Here is a 448-nt window from a genome sequence, read left to right as displayed (position 1 = left end):
TGCATCATACATCCTTCACGGTTTCGTTCACTTCAGTCATTGTTCACTACATTTAGCCTTCATGAACGTAAATGCCTGAAAGAAACGAACAAAGAACGAAACATTAAGAACGGAGGAAAAGACTTGCCTCTGAAGCCGAAGGAACAGTTAGTAGTCCTTCAGCTGACATCGAAGTAGGACACGAGGGCAGCAGGTACGGCTTAGATTTCCCTTAAAATCTTTTGTTGTATTTCCTGATGATTTCAGTGCAGTCGGAGCGAAATTTCCGGATCATTTTAGGGTATTAATGACATTTCCGGATAATCTGAATGTAGTCGTTGCTACAGATCCTGATAATCTTAGTGTTTCTGTGCTATAAGCAATAAATTCACTGAAGTTGTTTCAGTAACGCTAGGGAAAAGTTTCAGTGATCTATGTTTGTGTGAAATTTGAGAAATCAGGAGGATTT

At 39.5% G+C, this 448-nt stretch overlaps 1 protein-coding gene across 1 annotated transcript in view; it reads left to right on the top strand.

The window, feature by feature from the left end:
• Window positions 1-221: 221 nt before the first annotated feature.
• LOC119585067 overlaps window positions 222-448 on the top strand; it is a gene marked incomplete in the record, with an annotated part of 5,085 nt that continues 4,858 nt past the window's right edge. The window contains 1 exon segment of the mRNA XM_037933684.1: window positions 222-280. Coding sequence (XP_037789612.1) covers window positions 237-280 — 44 coding nt within the window.

The sequence above is a fragment of the Penaeus monodon genome, chromosome 19 (assembly GCF_015228065.2).
Source record: "Penaeus monodon isolate SGIC_2016 chromosome 19, NSTDA_Pmon_1, whole genome shotgun sequence".
Classification (NCBI taxonomy): Eukaryota; Metazoa; Arthropoda; class Malacostraca; order Decapoda; family Penaeidae; genus Penaeus; species Penaeus monodon.
The sequence above is the reverse complement of the archived record's forward strand: the minus strand, read 5'-3'. Positions and strand labels throughout refer to the sequence as shown.